Below are 21,245 nucleotides of genomic sequence, written 5' to 3'. Positions count from 1 at the left end.
AAGAACACTCTCAAACTCATTCTACGATACCACCATCATCCTGATAACAAAACCAGACAAAGATACTACAAAAAAAGAAAATTACAGACCAATATCACTGATGAATATAGATGTAAAAATCCTCAACAAAATACTAGCCAACAGAATCCAACAACACATTAAAAGGATCATACACCATGATCAAGTGGGATTAATCCCAGGGATGCAAGGATTCTTGAATATACACAAATCAATCAATGTGATATACCACATTGAAAAATTGAAGAAGAAAAACCATATGATCATCTCAAAAATTCAATGCCCATTTAGGATAAAAACTCTCCAGAAAGTGGGCATAGATGGAATCTAACTCAACATAATAAAGGCCATATATGACAAACCCACAGCAAACATCATTCTCAATGGTGAAAAACTGAAAGCATTTCCTCTAAGATAAGGAACAAGTCAAGGATGTCCACTCGCGTCACTATTATTCAACATAGTTTCGGAAGTCCTAGCCACGGCGATCAGAGAAGAAAAAGAAATAAAAGGAACCCAAATTGGAAAAGAAGAAGTAAAACTGTCACTGTTTGCAGATGGCATGATACTATACATAGATAATCATAAAGATGTCACCACAAAACTACCAGAGCTAATCAATGAATTTGGTAAAAATGCAGGATAAAAAATTAACACACAGAAATCTCTTGCATTCCCATACACTTACAAAAAAAGACCAGAAAGAAAATTAAGGAAACAATGCCCTTCACCATTGCAACAAAAAGAATAAAATACCTAGGAATAAACCTACCTAAGGAGGTAAAAGACCTGTATTCAGAAAACTGTAAGACACTGATGAAAGAAATCAAAGATGACAAAAACAGATGGAGTATACCACGTTCTTGGATTGCAAGAGTCAATACTGTGAAAATGACTTTACTCCCCAAAGCAATCTACACATTCAATGCAATCCTTATCAAGTTACCAATGGCATTTTTTACAGAACTAGAACAAAAAATCTTAAAATTTATATGGAAACACAAAAGACCCCAAATAGCCAAATAAATCTTGAGGGAAGAAAAAAGGAGCTGGAGGAATCAGACTCCCTGACTTCAGACTATACTACAAAGCTACAGTAATCAAGACAATATGGTACTGGCACAAAAACAGAAATATAGATCAATGGAACAGGATAGAAAGCCCAGAGATAAACCCACACACCTATGGTCAACTAGTCTATGACAAGGGAGGCAAGGATATACAATGGAGAAAAGACAGCCTCTTCAATAAGTGGTGCTGGGAAAACTGGACAGCTACATGTAAAAGAATGAAATTAGAACACTCCTTAACACCATACACAAAAATAAACTCAAAATGGATTCAAGATCTAAATGTAAGACCAGACACTATAAAACTCTTAGGGGAAAATATAGGAAGAACACCCTTTGACATAAGGCACAGCAAGATCTTTTTTGGCCCACCTCCTAGAGAAATGGAAATAAAAACAAAAATAAACAAATGGAACCTAATGAAACGTAAAGGCTTTTGCACAGCAAAGGAAACCATAAACAAGACGAAAAGTCAACCTTCAGAATGGGAGAAAATATTTGCAAATGAAGCAACTGACAAAGGATTAATCTCCAAAATTTACAAACAGCTTATGCAGCTCAATATTAAAAAAACAAACAACCCAGTCCTAAAATGGGCAGAAGTGCTAAATGGACATTTCTCCAAAGAAGACATACAGATGGCCAAGAGGCACATGAAAAGCTGCTCAGCATCACTTATTATTAGAGAAATGCAAATCAAAACTACAATGAGGTGTCACCTCACACCAGTTAGAATGGGCATCATCAGAAAATCTACAAACAACAAATGCTGGAGAGGGTTTGGAGAAAAAGGAACCTTCTTGCACTGTTGGTAGGAATGTGAATTGATATGGCCACTATGAAGAGCAGTATGGAGGTTCCTTAAAAAACTAAAAATAGCACTACCATATGACCCAGCAATCCCACTACTGGGCATATATCCAGAGAAAACCATAATTCCAAAAGACACATGCACCCCAATGTTCATTGCAGCACTGTTTACAATAGCCAGGTCATGGAAGCAACCTAAGTGTCCATCGTCAGATGAATGGATAAAGAAGATGTGGCACCTATATACAATGGAATATTACTCAGCCATAAAAAGGAACGAAATTGAGTCATCTGAAGAGACGTGGATGGATCTAAAGACTGTCATACAGAGTGAAGTAAATCAGAAAGAGAAAAATAAATATCGTATATTATCGCATATATGTGGAATCTAGAAAAACGGTACAGATGAACCAGTTTGCAAGGCAGAAATAGAGATACAGATGTAAAGAACAAATGTATGGACACCAAGGAGGGAAAGCAGGGGTGGTGGTGGTGTGATGAACTGGGAGATTGGGATTGATGTATACAACACTAATATGTTTAAAATAGATAACTAAGAAGAACCTGCTGTATAAAAATAAATAAAATAAAATTCAAAAAAAAAGAAAAAGAAATCCTGCCATTTGCAACAACATGGATGAACCTTGAGAGCATTTGTTAAATGAGACAAAAAAAGAATAATGTATGATCTCACTTATATACAGAATGTAAAACAGTTGAACTTACAAAAACAGAGGGTAAAAGAATGATTTAAAAACTGAGTGTTTTTTCAAACTGGTGAAGCTATGTTGATGATCTTAGCCACCTCTTGTAGCACAAGTTTCTTTTCGGGTCTGTAATAAATTCAATGACACAGGAGGCAAATAACTGTGTGGTTAAGGGTGCAGGCGTGGGAGCCAGAGTGCCCAGTTGTGAAGGCAGCCCCTTGTCTCTCACAATTCAGCTCCCTGAATCGTCACAACTCATTTTCCTTGGCCTCACTTTCCTCATCAGTGTAATGCGGGTAATAGTACCTGCTTCACAGACTGTGGCTGAGGATTGAACAAATTAACACATGTGAAGTGCTTGGGCCAGTGTCTGACCCAGTAAATGATCAACCAATTTTAGTTATCATTGGTAAGTGCAAAAGAATTGTTCACGTAATTGGAGACTCATTCATTTTTAACATAAATCTTCTCTAAAAGTGTTACAAAAACTTCATTTTTCTCTTGTTCATCATATAAAACTTTTTTGAATACCCATTACGTACCAATGCATTTGTACTAACTGCTGGGGACAAACTATAAACTTTATATGTATATAAATGATCTGGCCTCAAATAACTTGCCATCTGCTGGTGGAGTAAGGGGAGGGCGCTGGTAGGGCGTGCTCACAAGGGCGCAGTGCGATTGAATACGGGCACAGCCCAGGGTTGGAGGTGGAGGGAGGCCCAGAGAAGGATAAGGGAACTTTCTAATCTGGATATTTTAAGTGGTAAAAATTTGTAATTAACCATGTTGAAAGGGGGTCTTATGAACACGTGTCTCATCATGCTTACAGATTAATCAACAAACATGCCCAGGTGTAAATGTTTCTTGGATATTTGCACCCTTTATTAAAATTACCAGTGATTGTGCAAGTCTAAAAGGCAGACAGACCTCTAGTGGCTTACTACACTGCCTATAGAGCTGTCTGCTTTTAAATAAACTCTTAAACTGCAGAGGTTTAAAAATCACTGGATCAGCTTCTTCGAGAGGGCTGGACTATTAGCTGTTGTTTCCCGGAACTGCTATTCTGCTTACATTTCTAAGTTTGTTATTTGTAATTTGCTGTGGACAGAGAAATTAGGTAAGCATGTTTATTAGGATTATATTTTAAATCAAATATAACAGATTTAGTAGTCTCACCTGACAGGAAAGTGGAAGCATTTGTAAATGGATTTTTATGCGGTAGTGTGTGGGGTAGACTGTAGTGGTTTTTGGAGGCTGATTTGCTTATTTCCTGGTCCTTAGGTGGCTCTGGTTGCATTTGATGGGATAGTGACTTCTTGGTAATTAAATGATCTAAGTTCTACTTACAGTGACAATTTTCTAACAGAAGTTGTGCCTCTCTTCTAGTATTTCAGTATGTAGTAGGTTCACTTTTATCCTACTTGTCACCATCTTCATTTTTTATGAGCTCGAATCATATCCTCTCTCATCCTTCCTTGTCTCTATAGTCCTCACACTTAAGTCTAAGGTCCACAGCAGTTTCTCTAACCTATTGAGTTGGTTGATGAGATGGATCATACCTGGCGTACTCCTATCCAGCCTTCAGAGCCCAGCTCAAATATCTACTCTGAGAAACTTTTTCTTAGGATGAATCATCTTTCTCATGCAGAATTGTTTATATCTGTACTTCCATAACACTTTTAATCCTCCTACTGTAACTCTTAATATATGTAACATGTTTATATCTATGTGCCTATCTTCTTAGTTGGACTAGGGCTTTTTTGAGGTCAGGTCCATCCATCTCTCAAAGTGCATTACCAAAAATTGTCACTTGCTGATTATTGATTGCACAAAAAATGGTGTTTTATGGCTTGCACTCATTTTCTTTTTGATGATACCCATCATTTGTGACATACCTTACCTAGTCATCCACTCATCCTCCCACCACACAGACATGTGGTCACGTGTGTGTGCATGCACACACCTGTATGTTGAACTCATGCTTATAATATCAAAGGTTAATTTTCTTTACTTGTACTGTTAGGTTCACTTATTTAAAACTTCCTGCATTTAAGAAGCCTTGCTATAGTTGCAGTTTATAACTCTCGATTTTGCATTTCTGTAACTTTTGGAGTGCAGTTTGATGTTGTTGGCTTAGCTGGGAAGGGCTAATAAGTTCAGGAGTTCAGCTGGACAGGAGGAAGGAGCTGACAAGTACTGTAAATTGTATGTGCTAGATGTCAAATTCCACAATGTGGGGAGAGTTGGCATCTAGTTGTATTTGTCAAGCAGTCATTCCCCTGAAAGTAACATTTCTCTTCGAGGAGTTGCTGTTTACCCATAACAATGTAATTCTGTTGAAGATGACTTCAGTGACTAGTCAGCAGCTCATCTTCCAGACTGAGTCACTCATGGTCCTTTCCTGAAAACTTTAAAGTCTGGAAAAGGGGTGGATTGAGGTAGAATTGGGGGTGGGGTATGAAATTTGTGACCTGGTGTAGGTGTGGAGTTGCCTCCTCTTCTTGTCTGAACAAGGACTTTTCTAAGACAGAGGGAAACAGACCAGTGATCCTAATCTAGGCAGAGGCCCTGTGGAAAAAGTAGAGACCCCAGGATTCTATGGGTAGAGAAACCAGGGTTGAGAGCAGGACCCCACTGGAGCCAAGCTCTGGCATAGCATCCTTGCATGTTTCCTGCTTCATTTCCACTCTTCTCAGATTGGTGGTGAAACTGATCACGTCCTAGGTAAGTGAGGTAAATCTCCTAAGGGAGAGTGGGCAGGGGAAGGGAGAAGAGAAAGGACACCCGGGTGTCTCACTGTACTTACTACCCTCAGATTGATCCTGAGGGACTCTGAATCCTTTACCCACACAAGGGTTTGTCTTTGTCTAGCAAGTTCTCTGTCTAGTATATAAACTAATTTACTGCACTTCATCCAAACATCATGGAAGCATAGCTATCTTTGAGTTGTTATTTGTGCAGAACTCTATCAGTACCTTTTAACAAATAAATAGTAGTTCTTTTGAATTAAGGCTTCTGTTAATATTTACTTAGTGCATATTTACTGAGCTGCCACTAATGTCAGCCATCAGAGTATATGAAGATAAAAGGTTCACTTAAACAGATAGGCTCAAACTCCAAGTAGCTTACAATCTAGCACAAGAGGAAAAAAAAAAAAACACAAAAAACGCAGATAAGCGCATAACAAACCACAAGGCAAGGTATAATATAATAGAGGTCATAAAAATCATATTTAATATGTGAGTTTGGTAGAAAAATAGATGATTTTCAGCTGAGGGGAATCAGGGCTAGCTTTATTCAAGATCCTTGTAAAGCTTGGGTGGCCCTGTCAGGTCCTGCTGATTCAACTGCATTCCAGATGTCAGTCAGGTTTAGGATTTCCAGTGTACACAGTGATTCAACATATTTCCATGTTTTCAATCTGTCAGGTAAAAATCCCTTCTACATTTCCAGGTTTCAAGGTAGGGAGACCAAGGGAGACCAAGGCAGGGACAGGGAACAGTGGAGAGATACAAGAGGCAAAGATAGAAAAATGGAAGGAGAGTATGGTATCCAATTCTACAGGTAGAATTGACAAATGTTAGAATGCAGTGTAGTATAAAATCAAAAGAGGAGCATGATTCATGATCAGTGAAATTGGTCAGAGATGGAGACCCTCCATCCACACTCCTTCACTTTACCTTAAGACCAGTGGTGTGCGTTTTCAAATTTCTGATATCTTCATCGAATGTGAGGATCAAGGTCAACCAAGACGTTGACTGCACATACATAGTAGCAAATGACACATTAAGCAGCTAATATAAATTACTAAGGGAAAGAATACTTTTAGGTAAGTTGGTTAAGCAATGAAAAAAAATGGCATCACATGGAGTGCACCAAAATGCTGTGACTACATCCTTCTTTGTCCTACAGATTGCATTCCCATCTGGAAACTATGGTTTAACAAGCTGCACAGTGCCTTAAACACAGAAGCTGATTAATAATTACCTGCTTGATTGCTTGAATTCTTATATAATGGTTCTCTAAGTATTGGCTGAGTACTACTCTGACCAGGCACAGTTCTAGGCACGGTAAGGACAGAGCAGTGAACAAAATAGTCTCCAATGGAGCCAGTGTTCCAGTGGAAGATATTAGATGAGAAAAAATAAAAAAAGCAAAAGAAATGCACACAATATGTAAATATCAATATATAATGTTGAATAGTAAATGGATATGAAAAAGTAAAACTGGGCAAAGGTTAGAGTTAAAAAAAATGGGAGTGGAGGATTCTATTTCAGTTAGGAACGTTGAGGAAGTTCTTTTGGATGAAGTGTCTCTGAGCAAGATGAGAGGAGTGAAGGAGTGAGCCATGATAACTGGAGGAGTGAGGAGGGAATGTACTTGGGGAGTAGCAAGGAAGTCAGTGGAGTAGGAATGAATAATAGGGACTGACCGGGAGAGGGTGGTGAAGAGGATATGGAGATTGATAGCTTCAGAGATGTAGCCAGGAGCTAGACTGAGGATTGGTAGGGCAGGCTAAGATTTTTGACATTGCACCAACTGTGTTGGGGAGCCACTGGTGGGTACCAAGCAGTGGGATGACATGACTGGACTTACATTTGAATAGGATTATCCAGGCTGCTGTTGGGGACAGATTCAAGAATAAGAAGCAGGGTGACAGGAGGCTATTTTGATGATCCTGGGGCATCACGTTGATTTGAACTGGGATGGCGGGAGTGGAGGTGAAATATAGTAGTGAAATTTGAAGTGTATTTTGAAGGTACATGCGAAATAATTTTGTGATACACTGAATATATGACGTGAACAATTAAAGTCAAGGGACGACTCCAAGGCTTAAGTAACTGGATGAGTGAACAACTGGTTTACCGGCATGACGAAGACTGGGAAATGAGCAGGTTTGAGAGTGTTGTGTGCTTTTGGACTGGGTTAGTTTAGAATAGCTCTTAGGTATCTAAGCAGAGCAGTCATAGAGGCGACTTGACACAGAAGGCTGGAATTCAATCAACAGGTTAGAATAGGAGACATAAATTGTGGACTTTTCTGTATATGGCATTGGGCTGACACTGCTTCGTTTCTGGTGTATGACAAAGCTATACTCTGCACCAAGTGCTCGCAATCCACAGATCACACTTCACTGTCCTCTTTAAAAATTACCCTCCCACTCACACAACATAACCTTATTGCTCTATAACATACTTGGAGTTCTCAAGTTCTTTTCTCTCGGGTATTTGAAGACAGTTGAGAATTCTCTGTTCTGTACTCAGTGACCACAGAGACAAATAAATGCACCCCAAAGGTGCCAAGTGAAAAATTTTGGAATATCTCTAAAAGCTAAACTTAAAAAGAATTGAAAGACCATTTTTTAATTTTAATTTTTTACTGAAACTATACTTGGTTTACAAAGTTTCAGGTGTACAGCAAAGTGATTCAGATATATATATGTATATATACATTCTTTTTCAGATTCTTTTCCATTATTACAAGATAGTTGAATATAGTTCCCTGTGCTATACAGTAGGTTCTTGTTGTTTATCTATTTTATATATAGTACTTTGTATCTGTTAATTCTAAACTCCTAATTTACCCCTTCTTACCCCCCCCCTTTCCTTTTGGTAACCATAAGTTTGCTTTCTATGTCTGTGAGTCTATTTCTGCTTTGGAAATAAACTCATTTGTATCTTTTTTTTTTAAGATTCCACATGTAAGTGATGTCATGTAATATTTGTCTCTGTCTGACTTACTTCACTTAGTATGATAATCTCTAGGTTCATCTTAAAGGCAATTTTAAAGAGCTCTTCAGGCTAACTCTCCTATTGGAGGACACATCAAGGTCATCACAACTAATGTAGCTTCAAAGTCATTCTGAAACAACTCTGACCTAGTGTAGCCTGGACTCTTTTCTACCTAATATCCCTGAGGTGACTTCAGGGGACACCTTCAGGACATGGTCACTTGGGAAGTTCAAGGAGAATATCCTACAGATATCCATTAATATCACCAAAGAAATTTTTGGGACATACTTGCCTGGGACCCTCCCACCTCCCCTCCATCCTTGGATTCAACTCAAGAGATTCCTGGTGTCTAAAGAGTTTGCATGTTCATAATGAAAGACCTCTTCTGGTAAAGGGTATATTTAACTCTCTGCATGTATGGGTGCGTGGGTAGGGAGAAACATGAGAATGGAGACTTTTCAAGCATTTGTTGTATTTATATCTCTCTCTTCATTTATATAGGTTGAAGCAGGTTGGATGTGCCTTTCACTATTTGCTCAGATTGATAGAATTGCCTCTCCCTTCATCCATTTTTTAGTTGGTGGAGCCATGTTGGCTATTGGATGGCTGTCAGCAGCTGTGGGTGCCCTGTTGTTCTTTATGCGATGTCTGTGTCTCTCTAGCAGCTCTTCTACTTGGGTCCCAGCAGCTGAGAGTGGTTCATCCTTTTGTGTTCCCCATTGTTCTATATTTTTATGGCAGAGGATGCAATCAAAGTTACAAAGGTATTTTTCCTTGATCCATTGAAGACTCACTGAGTTAACTGAAGATCATGAACAAGTTTCCGTTTTTCATGGAGAGGTCAGCTTTGGAGGTCACAGATGCTAGGAAATAATGTTTCTATGTGGCTACTCACCATATCAAGGAAGGTTAATCTTCTCTTACCAGAGTTATTTTCCAACAATCAACTGAGAGGATACATCTAGCATTGTGGCCTTCTCCTCTTCCATCCATGTTACTTTGCTGCCTGAGTCACTGTGCATTGTTTATCCAGAACCCACAGCTTTTATGCTGTCCTTCAAATAATAATGTACTTTATCATACTTGGTAGAAATGTATTAGTCATAAATTGAATTTAGACTCCATTTAATTCAAGAATTTAGAATCAAGGCTTAGGATTATCTTATGACTGTGGCAATACACAATCTTGTGCAATGTCATTTTGACAGGTGAAGACTGAAAATGAAAGCATTATCTACAACCACATTTCTTCAGTGTGATAAGTTCCTAGGGCGTTCAGGGATTATGATTTCTAACAAAATGTGCTTGCTGCTTGCCATCCCGCCACCAAAACTAAGTCAGTCTGAGGGTGCTAAGTGTTAGAGGACATTTCTGGGAACTATTTCATCTGGGACCATTTGTAACAAAGCATTCTTGACTTTTTTTTTACTACCTCCTTCTCTGCTTTCCAACCAGACCAATTTCTGTCAAAAGAGCTGGACCTTTTTTTTTTAAACCAAATATACTTCTTACTGCCAAAATGTATACTGGAAAAATTAATTTAAGCTGGTAGTTTATCTTAACCATTTAAGAACAACTAACTAGGGCTTCCCTGGTGGCGCAGTGGTTGAGAGCCCGCCTGCCGATGCAGGGGACGCAGGTTTCTGCCCCGGTCCGCGAAGATCCCACATGCCGCGGAGCGGCTGGGCCCGTGAGCCAAGGCCGCTGGACTTGCGCGTCCGGAGCCTGTGCTCCGCGACGGGTGAGGCCACAACACTGACAGGCCCGTGTAACGCAAAAAAAAAAAAAAAAAAAAAACCATCTAACTATTAATGGGAGTCAGTGCCACCAAACGCACCATGTATTACATATTGTTTTAGGAGGCAGGAGAATTGAGGGAAAAAAAAATCATTCAGTGTTTGAGCCGGAAAATCTGGAGTCAGGGAGCTCAAAAGTTCTTCGTTAACAGTTCTGTGACCTTGAACAAGTTGCTTTGCCTATCTGATCCCGGCTCTATGCAGCCAAAAATGACTGCCGTAAGAGCAAGTCGGTTGCGTCAAAGACATCAAAGGGTTACACTAGTGAAAATCACCAAGGCTTTGACTAGACACATTGCACTATATATAAATCTATTGCTTTATGCGTGTACACTGTTCGAATTTAGAAACTACTGCCTGTGCACTGTTTTCCGTCTACTTTCCTGCAGGTAAGGTAGTTTATTTTCAGAAAAGAATTGAGGGCACTGTTGCCCTGCCGGAAGATAAGTCCCAGAGAGGTTTCGCGGAGTGGAGTTAACTATAGAGAAACCAGCTGGCTTCGGGGTGCATACAACCTAAATCCGCGGTTGCAGCAACTTCTGCACGAGAGGTGTCCTTTGAGTCCTTTCTCCCACCGCAAGGGTGGAAGAGCACGCCCGCCACAGAACGTGGCACCAGGGTTCACTAGGAGCAACCACTGCAGGAAACGATATTTACAAAGTCACCAGAACGGTTTCAAATAAACCCAGATACTCCCTGCAGGAGGGAGAGGGCGAGGAGGGCAGAGGGAGGATGCAGGTTCCAGAGGCGTCTGTTTTGGGGGCTCTGGAAGGTCGGTGAGAGTACCTTTGAGGGAGAGGGCGCACAGGGCTGGACGCGGTCTCCTGGGAGCGTCCGTTAGTCCTCGGGGCCCACGCGACCTTCCCCTCGACCCCTGCTTAGCCGGCTCGGGCACGCCCGCGGCGTCAGTCTCGCGACCCCCTTTGCCCTCGCGAGTCTCGCGTTCGATCATCCCGGCCCCTTCCAGCCCCGCGCCGCGGAATCCCACTCGCCCATCCAGTAACGGCTTCTGGACCCGTGGCCTCCGACCCTTCCCCCTCTCCTCCACCCCTCCCCCCCGCCCCCGCTCACAAGAGCTGCAGCGCCGCGCGGCTTGGGGAGGGGTAATCCGCCCCGGAACACACGTGAGCGGCCCTGGGGCGGGGTCGGCGGAGGCGGCTGAGGGATTTCCCCCACGCCCCCAATGCCGGCCCGCGGTCTCCGCACCTCCCCCGGGGTTCGCACCCGGCCCTCCACATCCCCATTCCCGGGAACGACCCTCCGCTCCTCCACACCTACCGCCCCGCTCCAGTTCCCTCCAAATACCTCCCCCCGGCCCATCCCCTCTGCTGCGCCGCTCCCCCCCCCCCCCCGGGTTTCCCCGGCCCCCGCCCCCCCCCCCCCCCCCGCCCCCCAGCGGCCCGGCTCTCACGCGCCGCGGAATTCGGCACCGCCTCTATCAGAGCCGAGCCCGCGGTTCCGCGGAGCAGCCGCCGCCGTCGCAGCCGGGCCCTCTGCGTCCCCTCCCCGTCCCGCCCCTCGGCCCCTGGCGCCCCAGGCTCCGTCCCCACCCTCCTCCCGCCCCGCTTTCCTCCCTCCTTTCTTCCTCCCCCCTCCTTTCTCCCTTCGCCTGCAGCCCGAGCCGGGGGCGCTAGCCGGGCTGGCAGGAGGGCGGCGGCGGTGGCCCCACCACCATGAGCTTTGAGGGCGGCCCCAGCGGCAGTCGGCGCCGCGGGGAGGAGAGCGGGGACGCCGAGCCGCCCCCGTCGCCTCCGCCGCCGTCGCCAGGAGAGCCAGCCTCGGTCCCCGCGCCCCCGCGTTACCTGCCACCGCTGCCCGCGCCGCCCGCGTCCCCCGAGCGCCCCGCGGGGCCAGACGAGTCGCCAGCGGAGGTGGTCCCGCGGCGCAGCGGCGCGGAGGAGCTGCCGCCGGCAGGGCAGGAGGTGGCCGCGGCAGGCGACTCCGGGGCAGGTCCGAGGCGCCTTCCGGAGACGACGGTCCCGGAGGCGGCGGCGGGGAAGGAGGGCCCCGGGGAGCCGGAGGTCCGCGCGGGTGGGGAGGGAGAGCGGCGGGTCTCCAGCGACCGGCCCGAGACGCGCTCGGTATGCAGCAGCCGCAGCAGCAGCAGCGGCGGCGGCGACGACCGGCGCTCCGGGCACCAGCACCAGCACCACCAGCCCATCTGCAAGATCTGCTTCCAGGGCGCCGAGCAGGTAAGGCCCGGCGGGCCCCGGGCGCAGCTTGCTGTGGGGTCCGGCAGGACTGGGCTGGCTCCCGCTCTCGACGGCGCCCTGTCAGCACCACGGACAGCGCCCGCCTCTGGGTTCCTGGGCTGAGCGGTTGCCTGGCGGCTCCTGCGCGTTCCCTTTTCCTTTCCTGTGAAAGCAGATACAATTGTCCCGGTGGCGAATAGTGTTTGCTTTGGGCTACACTTGATTTTTTCTACCTGGTTTTGCAGTTACACATTCCTCAGGTGTTTTAGTGTTAATGCCATAAGTATCTCTTGTGTGAATTCCTTGATGGGTCTGGTTTATACATAGAGACAAACCTGTATTCCTTTTCTACAGGTGTATCGTGAGGCAGATAGTCTTAGAGGACAAACAGGGGGTGAGTCATGTCAAAACCAAAAAGGGCAGGGTCTTTCCTTATTGCCCATTTTGGTGACTCAATATCACTGAGGTGAAAAGCATGTTAGAGTTTTCATAAGAGAACTAAAACTACTTTGACCTTGTGAAAGAAAGAAACACAATTCTAAAATTATAAACTCCATTAGAGGTGCATGCAAACTTACATGCGAGTAATCACGAAGACAACAGGGATAATACATCTCTCTTACAAAATGTGTGGTCTGAGAAAACATTAGGTTTAATATTTTTCAAAGTAAGGAAATTGCATAAGAATATGAAGGCTTTCAGGAATATAGTCCCCTAAGTCAATATTTATGATGCCACAGTTAGAAAAAATAAAAGCATAATGCTATTGCAAGCTACTTTCTGGGATGGCATGCATTTCTTCTTTAGCAATGATTAAGAATAACTGCAGAGGAATTGCATCTGACCGTCCACTTAAAAGTTATTAAAGAGATTTAATAGTACAGCTTTTCCCCTAGGGTATTGGGAGCTGTATCCTGCAGATATTTCGTATGTTGGTAGAACATTTATGTCATAACTCTAAGTAATATCTTTGAAATAGTTTTAAGACTTTAGTTGCATTCCCACCAGAGGTATGAACATTTAATTTCATTTTCTAGGATAGAGTTTGATGCTTGTATCCTTCTGGGTAAATGGCTTTGAAAGAAAAGAAAGCAACTGTTGGATTTTTAAAATAGAGACACAATATATATTCATACTGAGTTGTTTTCTTTCCAGGGGGAGCTGTTAAACCCCTGCCGATGTGACGGGTCCGTTCGGTATACACATCAGCTTTGCTTGCTGAAGTGGATCAGTGAGAGGGGTTCCTGGACCTGTGAACTCTGCTGTTACAGATACCATGTCATAGCCATTAAAATGAAGCAACCTTGCCAGGTAGACATTTGTGACATTTTTTCCCCCTGAAATAATGTTGCTAGACATGAGAATATTTGCATATGCTACTTAAGACATTTTATGCAAATCACACTAAAACCAAGATTTAGAATTTGTAGAGATGTGCTTTGAGAAATCTGTGACATTTTTATCTGAGAAACTCAAAAGCCATTTTTATTCAAATGTTCTCCTTTATTTGTTGTTTATTGATGAAATTATACCCATCCTTGTTTCTAGAAGGGCAAGTTGGTACAAATGTCTTACACTCAATTAACTCAATTTTATTCATTAGAAACGTTACACAAATTATTTTGTTAATTTAAGCATTGAAACTCTAAACGGGCTCCATTTACAGAAAATAGATGCACGTAAAGCAAAACTTTACTAGTCTGAAAACTTTGGTTGAACCTATTAGTTCTAATCTGAACAGTCTTTTTACTTAACCAAGCTTTCTTTTTCATATGAGTTTTTTTCACAGTTACATTTTGCCTACTTTCATTCATTGCTCTGTTCAGCTACATAGTGGATGCAGAAGTATTCCCAACAGTTACTCTCAATAATACTACCGAAATTGTATATATTCTTAAAACTTTTAGTGCATAATCACATAATAACATAATGCCCATAACCCGACAAAAGCCCATGGAAAAATAGGCTTTTGGTTTTTTTTGGTATAGTGGAACGGATTCAGGTTCTTGGAATAGACTGGTGGGATGTAAAATAATATTAAGAATGACATCTTAGATTAAAGCAGAATAGTAGTTGATGAGATCTGACAATGACATGGGACTGAAGTTCAGCAGACATAAAAGAGTAGGTTCAAAACACAGAGACGAAGGAGATAATGGAAGGAAAAGGAAGAGGGACTTAAAGTTAGGAGGGAAACAGTGATAAGGTCTAGTGTTCTCTATTTCTATTTATATTACCAAATTTAGTTTGCATTGAGCAATAAAACAGGTGAAATTGTTAGTGATTGCAGAAGGAATCTGGATGCTGAATTAATAATTTAAATTTCATAGTTTTTAGTTTGTGCATCCTTCATATAGTTGCAATTACTTTGCATCTCTGATAGTCACCATTTAAGGCATGACTAGCAGGTATGAAATGAAAGTATGAATTTTCTCAAGCTGATCTCAGGCTTATAAATAATTTGGAAAGAAGATGAATAACTAATGTGGATGAATGATGTTATCATGGTGAAGATAGGCACAAACCTGACATATTTTCTCAGAACTGCATTGATTGAACTACTTGGTATCAATTTATTGATCCATCATAGTTCTCTTGAAAAACAGAGGGACACGTGTCCAAATACCAGGATATGAGTAGTATAATTGAATCTGCAATAATTTTATGAACAGAGTATGTGGAGATGAGAAATGGAGAGCTTTGAGGCTCCAGTGAAAAGTCCCATGAGAAGTGCTATGGTCAGATGTTCAAGGTGGCTAAATATTTCAAAAACTTTAACTTACGGCCACAAGGCATTAATTCACCTGGGCTGGTTACTTCTGAAGTAAATATAAATAGGTCCTTGATATAATTTTAAAATAGAGAAGAGACAAAGGGTTGGGGCAAAAAATACTAGTTACTAATTCTAATCCTATAGCAAAATGAGTTATTACTGTATTTTGCTTCATTTAAAAAAAATCAATAATCATTTTAACAAAAACAGTTCCCGAGGTGTGTATATGATATGACCAAAAAATCAAAAGAAAACAAAAAGCAACCAAAAGCCAAAAACTAACCTGGTATTACTAATACATTTAAGATTAATTTTATTATGACATATGCAAAAACTGCTGTAATCGGTAGCCTGATCTGTTTGTTGCAGTGAACTGCAAAATAGTATTTAGAAACAGAACTGATATGAGTATGATGATGGTAGTTCAGATCATGCCTGAGAACATAACTTACCAGGACTGCATTATACGTTTATAAAGCTCAGGACACTTAATGAACAGAAATCAGTTATAAAATCCAAAGTGTGGATTATTATACCTAGGAGTAGTTTATTCTCAGATAAAATGTGACTGATTGTCTGACATTTCTATTACTGATGACCCAGAAACTGAGCATTTACTCTGATTTTTGGGTTTCTCCCTTGCTGGTGTGAGGCTAATCAGATTTAGCATTTATCATATTCGTGCTTTTATGGCATGGCAGAGATCCGTTTCCTCATGGCACAGGATCAAACAGGAACCATGTTATGACCCTCCCCTTCACTTTCCATATCCCTTTGTTCTAAGTATAGAGCCCTCCCAGAGCTGTGAGTGGGTGGTTCCTTGGACGTTCAAGAGAATAATAAACATTTACCGAACACTTACTTTGTGCCAGGCACTGTTCTAAGTGCTTTACACATAGTGATACTGATATTTAGTCTTCAAAATAAACCTATGAGGTAGAGAATATTATTATCTCTATTTTATATGGAGGCAAACTGAGGCACAGAACAGTTAAATAACCTCTACTAGGTGCATATCTAGTAAAAGGCAAAGCCAGGATTCAAACAGTCTGGCTCCGAGGTTCATGGTCTTAGCCACTGTGCCCCCACTGGAAAGTGTTCTTTTCAACTTCCTTGTAGCCATCCTGATGTGTCTGGGTCCACCACGACTAATCCTGTGTTATGCTAAGTCAAGCAGGAACTGGTTTCAGCCTGAGTCTCTTTGAGGGTCTAGAAAGGCTTTGACTATCTATTGCTGTATAGTCAAACTACCTCATATACTTAGTGGTTTAAACAACAACCATCATGTATTATCTCTTAAGAGTCTGCGGGTTGACTGAGATCAATTGGGAGGTTGCTGTCCACATGCGGCATCATTCAGAGTTTTGACTGGATGGGAACATGCAAGGTGGCTCACTCATTTGACTTGCTGTTTGTGCTGGCTGTTGGTTGGAAGCTCAGTTGGGGCTGTCAGCTGGTTACTCACTTCTCTTTCCATGTGATTTGGATGGCTCACAGCCGTGATGATTGGGTTCCAGGAGCATAAAAGAGGAAGTTGCAGATCTCTTAAGGCCCAGCCTTGGAAGTGACATGCCTTTATGTCTGCTGCACTCCCTTGATTGAAGCAAGTCACAGGATCAACCAGATTAAAGAGAAGGAAAAATAGACTCCACCGCTGGAGTCTGCCCTTCTTTAAAGGGAGTGGACCTCTTTAATCCACAATAGGAGATAGCTTCTAAAATGGCACTCTCTACCTACTCTGGTCTTTACATTTGGTCCTCATCAGGTCCAGGTCAGTCAACAGGCATCACCATCACTTCCCTCCCAGGGCTCAGAAATCAAGAAGGTTAAAAAAATGTATGGGAGTTTGACTTCATCAGTGGTGCTTGATGCATATACTAAACCACTTTCAGAAGTGATTATTGCCATGACGTACCTCTGGGTGCTCAGAGGGACATGGGGACAGAGAAGGAGAAGAAGAGCTAACCAGGAAGCAGGTGTGTGTGAGGAAACCATGTTGCACTGTGTCTAAAACCTTAGTTTTAGACACAGAATTCTAATCTCAATGAGAATTCGGGTCTAAATCTCCCCATTTTGTGAGATTTTAGTGATGATTAATCTGTTTAATCATGTTTAATGCTTAAACACGACCCAATAGAAAACTGATGTATCCTCTACAATATATTTAAACCTTAATTACTGTATCATTAGCAGTAGGAGTTAATTAAGACATTAGAAATAATTAACATGCATTTACGTTCCTACCTCCTTGCAGAATCTCTTTTATCGATTACCATATTCAAGATGATGCATTAATGATATTTTAAGAGTAAAAGCTAATTCTGTTTTGAATCTCACAGTATGGTATAAAATAAGTGCAATCTAAGAACCTATAAGATCAAATTTATTTTGAGATGGTGATATTTTAAACTAATTAAGCGAGTATATTTAGGGTTATGAATGCTTTCAGTACTTTTTCGAGAAATAGAGATGTTTGAAGAGATGACATTTACTAGATGAAGTGTTGTACGGGAAACTTTAAACTTTTTGTAAGGGATGGACTATAATGCCTAAACATAGGAAAATAGAGCGTTCACGGAAGGCAATAGCTGTGTTACCGTGGACGAGTTACTTAACTATTTGTGCCTCAGTTCACTCATGTTTAAAAGATAATAATGGCGCCTGTTTTATACGTATTTTGAGGATGAAATACATACATACCTATGGAGTGCTTAGAATAGTGCTAACAATAGTAGGTGTCATTTTAGTGTTGGTGCTGATGATTTTTACTTGTTCAATCAGCTAGCAGATGGGGACCTTCATTTGCTCACAGCAACAGTGCTCACAGGTCCCCGTTATTTCCTTCAATCTCTTGTCACCAAAATGAAGTTAATGACTCTTCTTTCCATATCATTCTTTATCTCTGGATATTTACTCCCTGCTTTTTCTAGGTGAGCCCACCTTGGTTTCTGACCAAATTTGTTATTGTAAATAAAGAAGGAATCAGCATTAAAAAAATCAGATGTAGGGCTTCCCTGGTGGCGCAGTGGTTGAGAGTCTGCCTGCCGATGCAGGGGACACGGGTTCGTGTCCCGGTCCGGGAAGATCCCACATGCCGCGGAGCGGCTGGGCCCGTGAGCCATGGCCGTTGAGCCTGCGCGTCCGGAGCCTGTGCTCCGCAACGGGGGAGGCCACAACAGTGAGAGGCCCGCGTACCGCAAAAAAAAAAAAAAAAAAATCAGATGTAGTGAGCTATAATGATCTCAGCACATGGGAGCATATTTACTCTCCAGTCGTCCCTCCCCATGGGTCTTCATTGGAGTCAGCTCATAAGCGGAGTTATGAGATGCTTTTGCATGTGGCCAAGCACAAGGCAGCGCTCTTCGGCGTCACTGGGTACCGGTGTGTGTTTATGCTTTGGAAAGGCCCCTGGTGGTTGGGGTGTATGTGAGTAAAGCAGGAGGTTGAAGAACCCCCAGAGATCCCGGGCTAGGGGCAATCGCAAAGGACACAGGCAGGTAGTCCAGCATCAGTCACAGCGAATCGTGGTGTCCATCAGCTTTTTCTCTTCCTTTGTTACTCAGAGCACCAGAGGAAAGGACTGGCAAGGGACTTGCGGAGTAGGGATTGAGACTTGCAGATGGGCCACCTGTCTTTGCGGATAGTAGAGCCCTGGCCATCTTTACCAGCCTTTAACTTTTGTATTAGTCTTCCCCTTACTGCTTTTCCTTTAAACTCTTAAAATGGGCTGTCAGCAGCAAGTCTTCTTACAGCAGTGAGAATGACTGGAGAGACTCCTAGGAAGGAGGGTAGTTTTCATTTTTATCCATATTCTTATCATGATGGGGTTCATCATGATAGTTTTGAATTAGAGAGGAAGTTGGCACTAGGTAGGTTCACCTTGGCTACTGTTCTAAGGTGCAGCTTCTGAACCTATTTGTAAAGCGTTTATAGAACTTTAATGAAATTCTTGAGGGCCCTCTGATCATTATTTTCCTAAATAGGGCTCTGTCACGAAAGGGGTATTTCCTTCTTCAGAACTGATTAAGTTGTTCTCATGACATAGCTGATGCACTAGAAGAGACTGACAAATCCTCATTGAAAATTGACGTGCGATTTTGAAAGTGTATTAAGAAAACGTCAGCGCGTGACAGTGTTGCATGCTGTCAGTTGAAATACTTCAAGGCGTTTGTATTTTATGGATTAAGAATGTCTGCATACATACAGCCTGGTTGAAGTGGTAAAGCCACCACTTTTACTTCTCTAACTGTTGCTCTTATAGGTTTGATAGCAAATGACAAGCAGAGGGGAAGCTTTTTATTACCATGCCTGAATAACTAAGGAACAATGTTAAAACGTAATATTTAAATACATGTACTGACATATTTGATAGGTAATTAAAAACGTCAGAATTAACAAAGAACACAGCACGAGGCAACTCTCTGGCCTTTGAGGTGATTTTTGTTTCATTTGCTTACTAATTCTCAAAACACTCAAATCTGCATTTTACTCACTAGAACAGATTAATGATCCTCTAGTGAATAAAATATGTAAATTATACTTTGTCTACTACTCTAGCCATCTTATTTACTGTATAGACCATATGTACAGTGATTTTACAATTTGTTTCAAAGCCAGATGGTTCTGAGATGGTAGTAAAAAAAAAAAAAAGATGGGGACCATTTAGGGCATCGTGGACTGGTGTTTGCTTTTATCCTTTATGCAGAGAGGATTGGGGCTGATGTGGTCCCGATGGTGATAACTCTCCAGAACTCTCTTCTCCACATGTGTTTGCTTTTCTACCTTCTTTATAGCTCTTTTTAAATGTATTTTCCTTTCGACGGCCTGCTCTTCTTTGCTCTCTTGGCCTCTCCACTCAGCTGCCTGTAGAAGAAAGGAAGATCTGAGTGGGATAGATTTTGGAAAAGACTATGTGACACAGCTCAATGTAGCTTGACAGTCATTTTCTTGGTCACTTTGTGGGTATTCAGTGAGTATTTGTGGTATGAATGAGTGAATGAATACATGAGTCAGTGTTTTAGAAAGGTAGAGAGAATCATGGGGGTCATGTTCATATTTATGCAGTGAGAATATGACTTAAGGAAACAAGTTGCATTTACCGCTCACCCATTAGCCATCTACTGTCAATTTTCAACTTGTTCTTAAATTGATCTGATAATTCTATTCTGAATCTGCCTGGGAAAATATGTTCAGTTCTTCAGACCACAGGAAGAAGTCTTAAGAGCAGGATCTATTTTTAAAAACCTAAAATAAAAAAAAATGCTTCCAGTGAGACATATCTGCTCTATTCAGAAAATAAAATGTCATGAGAAAAGCCTCCATGAATGTGAAATTACCCATGTGTGACACACTTGGTTTCTTGAGGTTGTCACTGGTTGAAGGATTTCATCTAGCATTTGTTCAGAGAATTTGAATAATTTGTTGGAAATTTTACTGTATGATTGAAGATATAGATGAACTGCTAGGAATGTCTACTGGGTATAATATTTTTGATGTGAAATCTGCCACTGGGCTGAAAACAAGGTGACGGATTTTTTTTTTTTTTTTTCAATGAGCAGTTTGTACAGCTGCAACATAACTTCGAAAATGAGTTTCCACTGGTGAGTGCAATACTCCAACACAGGGAAAGGCAGCAAGAGAACAGACTCTTTATCCCTTACTCATTTCCTGCTTTGTCTTGGCGCGTGGCTTTGCTGTGATGTGACTGATGTTTGCTGAAAGGATTGGAACAAAGGAAACTCGGCTTCCTTCTATTTTCGGACCTTCTAAGAGTAGAATGGGATGACTCTGAGGGCACAGCTAGAGTGCTTCCGACCCTTCAGAGTGGCAGGGAGGGGACGAGATAATCACCTACAATTACAAGTAAATGGATGGCAGACACTGAGGACTTGGCCAAGAAAAACTGCACTTGTGGCTTGTGCTTTCTGTATCCTCGGACATTCGACAGCTTCTTGCCTGTGCCCATAACTCATAATTCAACAGCTGTTCTTATGACTCAGCCAAATGAAGTCCCACATGAGTAGAGGTGGGCTGGGAGCAGTCCCGTGGGAAGACGTGACGAAAACCTGGAAGCGTTTCTGTGTAGGTAGAGTCGATAAGAGAACTTACTGGGGAGGTATTTCTTATTCAGTCCTTCCTTTAGGT

General features: G+C 42.1%; 1 protein-coding gene across 1 annotated transcript in view; it reads left to right on the top strand.

Annotated features, from left to right (window-relative positions):
- The first annotated feature begins 11,579 nt into the window (after positions 1–11,579).
- The window catches only part of MARCHF11 (membrane associated ring-CH-type finger 11), a 119,095-nt gene continuing 109,429 nt past the window's right edge, over positions 11,580–21,245 (top strand). Inside the window, exons 1-2 of the mRNA XM_027125349.1 lie at positions 11,580–12,328; positions 13,484–13,639. Of these exons, the coding sequence (XP_026981150.1) occupies positions 11,810–12,328; positions 13,484–13,639 (675 nt within the window). The 5' untranslated portion in view covers positions 11,580–11,809. The remainder of the gene's footprint in view (positions 12,329–13,483; positions 13,640–21,245) is intronic.

The sequence above is a fragment of the Aethalodelphis obliquidens genome, unplaced genomic scaffold, assembly GCF_003676395.1.
Source record: "Aethalodelphis obliquidens isolate GAN/ISIS:26980383/991018 unplaced genomic scaffold, ASM367639v1 scaffold29, whole genome shotgun sequence".
NCBI lineage: Eukaryota > Metazoa > Chordata > Mammalia > Artiodactyla > Delphinidae > Aethalodelphis > Aethalodelphis obliquidens.
Note: the sequence above shows the minus strand (reverse complement) of the source record. Positions and strands in the feature narration are given on the sequence as shown.